The sequence below is a fragment of the Nymphaea colorata genome, chromosome 2, assembly GCF_008831285.2.
Source record: "Nymphaea colorata isolate Beijing-Zhang1983 chromosome 2, ASM883128v2, whole genome shotgun sequence".
Lineage (NCBI taxonomy): Eukaryota > Viridiplantae > Streptophyta > Magnoliopsida > Nymphaeales > Nymphaeaceae > Nymphaea > Nymphaea colorata.
The window spans coordinates 33,049,543-33,052,624 of record NC_045139.1 but is presented as its reverse complement, the minus strand read 5'-3'; the positions used below and the strand labels follow the sequence as shown (position 1 = coordinate 33,052,624).

Here is a 3,082-nt window from a genome sequence, read left to right as displayed (position 1 = left end):
TCCTTTTTCTCACTGGGTCACGCTTGCAATTAGTTTTCTAAATTACAAAAAACCACCTCGTGCGACAACTATTTAAAATAAGTCCTACCAAATCATCAAAAGTTAAAAGTTTTTTAATAGTTTCATTTCTCAAGTGCTAGTTTAAAATAATTGGGCTGCCCGTTGGCTCTTGAGTAAGGTGGTCCAATTTAAGGAGTTGTTCCGTAGTTGAAACATTTTGTGAGTGATTTATAAATATATCTTACAGATTAGAGCATACTCATAAATATACTTAAAAATTAAATGTCTATGAATTTATTCTAAGAAAAATTCATGTAACACTCACAAATTGTTTCATTTGCCAAAAGTCTTCTATGCATCCATTCTTTACTGTTTATAAACATAAAAGAAAGAGAGAAAAAATTCTAATAGGGGCTTCAAATTTTAAAAAGGAAAAGGAGATGTTGTATGGGTGCATTAATAGGAAAACTTTCATTTGTCTTCTTTCAAAAAGTCTAAGTTCTTCTATTTATCTTTTTTATAGATTTAATATTCATTTCAAAGCAATTTACACAATGTCTCTTGATTCAAGAGCTAAGCATAAATTCATCCTTTTTGATGAGTAAAAGGTTAATCCCATCAATTTAGTGAAAGCCGAAGCCTCTTCCCTTCCTACCATTATCTGAGGCGAATGATCTAATGATGCTTTCGATGTTTCATGATGTTAGATTACGTATACTTCAACTTGCATATCGATGTCTTCTTTTCTTTTTTTTTTACAACACAAAAAAACTCAAAAATCCAAAGTTTCATAAATAAGATGTTCTTCTTCTCAATACTAGAAAATTCGAGAACCTTACTTTCTAAAGTTTTGAAATCCGTGACTGCGATGTGTGTGATAATATATACCAAAAAAAAGAAAGCCCTTTCTACGTGACTCATATTTCTCAATAATTTATTTGACCTAGAAAAAACTAATCGAACTTGGCACAGAAAAGCAACTCGATTCGTATTAAAAACCCCGATACAACGCGAACGGAACCGATTCTATCGTTCTTTTGCCGAACGATCCGATGTTTGAACCGGATTGAGCGAGACGGCCCGAACCGCATTTGATTGGAGGGCATTTACGTCATTGGCCTCAAAAAGGAGCGTAGAGCAGGGAGGGGAGCTTCTCCACCGGGAAGCCAGCGGGCCGCGATGGACGGCCGGCGTTCGATTCAACGGTGGTCACCAGCGGGGGATGGACGGTGGAGAATGATTTGTCGGTCGCCGCCCTGCAGTTTTGCCACTGTCTAGGCTTTCGTACTTTATGGTCGGCAAATTATTTTACTTTTTTTTGTCAGAAAAATAATGTAAAAAAAGGCGATGGAGATGGCGGCTTGTGGATCTCAGATTTTATAAAAGGAGGTCGGCTCTCTCGTCGTTCTGGTCGAAGCCCATCCCTCTCTTTCTCCGTCTCTTCTGTTAGGATCAGAGTTTCGGTCGCTGCCAGCCATTTGAGAGAATGGTTTCTCGGTTTTATGTAGATTGGCACTCCGCTTAGTCCTTTTCCTCGATCGGTTCTTTTGAATCTTTGATCAGCGTCTGAGTTACCGAGTTAGTCCTCCTGATCATCCCGGAAATATCTCGTCGAGATTCGTCAAATTCTTGTGTTCCCTCTTGGGTTAGCTAGGTTTCTAGCTAAAGAGTTCCGGATCTGGACGTCGGATGGTCTTTTTGAAGATCTACCCGAGTTTTCACTGTTCTTGTGGTTTTCAACTTCTTAGATCCTGTCGTGGCATTATCCTCATGGATTCCTTCAATTCCATGTAGCTTGTTTAGTTGAGGGCTTCTGTCCCTGTTACTAACTCAAATCTTCTGTACAGAATATACTGGTTTCTAGGGATTCTTGATCGAAATCACGCCTGAGAAACCAGGTTTTCCGCGTTTCTCGGTTCGTATGAACTTCAGGCTTGTCTTTAGTTTGTTTCTGTTAGTCCATGATCTGAAAGGGTTACGAAAGCCTTATTCTAATCACAAGTTTCCTTTTCCTTTTTTTCTTTTAGAGAGTGGCATTTTTTAGTTTGTGTTTAAGCTAGAGTGATCCATTTTTCTGTTTTTCCTCCTGTTTTTTCTGGAAATTAGGGGGTCGTATCTAATTTTTTTATGATATTTGAATTGGATTACTTCTCTTTTCATTAGCTTTGCACCTTCTTTCTTGCTAAATAGTAACAGAAGAAAGAAATAGAAGGGCTGTTTCTCTTTCTTAGAGTTCTCTTGCTGAACTTGGTGCTCCTTCCACACTGATCTCCTCTTGGGGCTTTCTCATTTCCTGTTTTTTTTTCCAAGGAAATTGAGAATCTTTCTTCCTTCTTTTTCCTCCATATGTAAATGAAGAAGTAAACATACTAGTCTGTAAATTACTTTCTGTTGAAGTACTTTTCTAAAGAGATAACAAGAAGATCGCCGTAATGGAAGGATTGGTCATGAACCAGACAGAGGGAGACGGTTCTTCACGGAGAAGCACGAGAAACTCTCCTAAGAAGTTGAACCCCAAGAGGAAGAAAACTGACACGGGAAGCCGTCAAAATAGACTCGGGAGGACGTTCTCTACCGAGAATGTCAACAATCCCGATGTTGGTTCTCTCAGACGCTCTGCTTCCAGCCATCTCCTGCCTTCAAAGAAGCCCCCATTGCTGCCCCTCCCCCCAACCTCCCCCAAAAGCTGACTCCCCAGCCATCGCCGGCCCTCAAGGCTAAGCAGAAGAGGCCCGTGACCAGGAATCCTGGTGGCTCAGTTCAGGAATTTTCCGGTGGAGCAGCGACTCTGGGCACGAATAAGCGGACCGATCTTCTGGTTCCGTCTGCCGGTCCATTGGGACCTGACCCTAGCGACCTGCCAACTGAGCTTGTTGGGATTTTCAGATCGATTGGAGTTGCCGGGGAGAAGCGCTCGGGCTCCGCCTTGTTCCTGCTTTCTCCTCCTCCAAGCAGCCTGCCTCTGCCCAAGTTTTCAGTGAAGCAGAAAGCGAGCTGCAGATCTGAAGCCACCGCTGGCGGCGTCATGGCCGTAGATTCCGGCGCCACCGTTAGCCTCCGTCGCCTGCTCCACCTGCCTTGA

General features: G+C 42.1%; 1 protein-coding gene across 1 annotated transcript; it reads left to right on the top strand.

Moving 5' to 3' along the window:
- The first annotated feature begins 2,432 nt into the window (after positions 1–2,432).
- Positions 2,433–3,082, top strand: LOC126409767 (uncharacterized). The gene is made up of 2 exons (XM_050075910.1): positions 2,433–2,582; positions 2,627–3,082. The coding sequence occupies exons 1-2, from the start codon at positions 2,433–2,435 to the stop codon at positions 3,080–3,082; spliced, it is 606 nt and encodes a 201-aa protein (XP_049931867.1).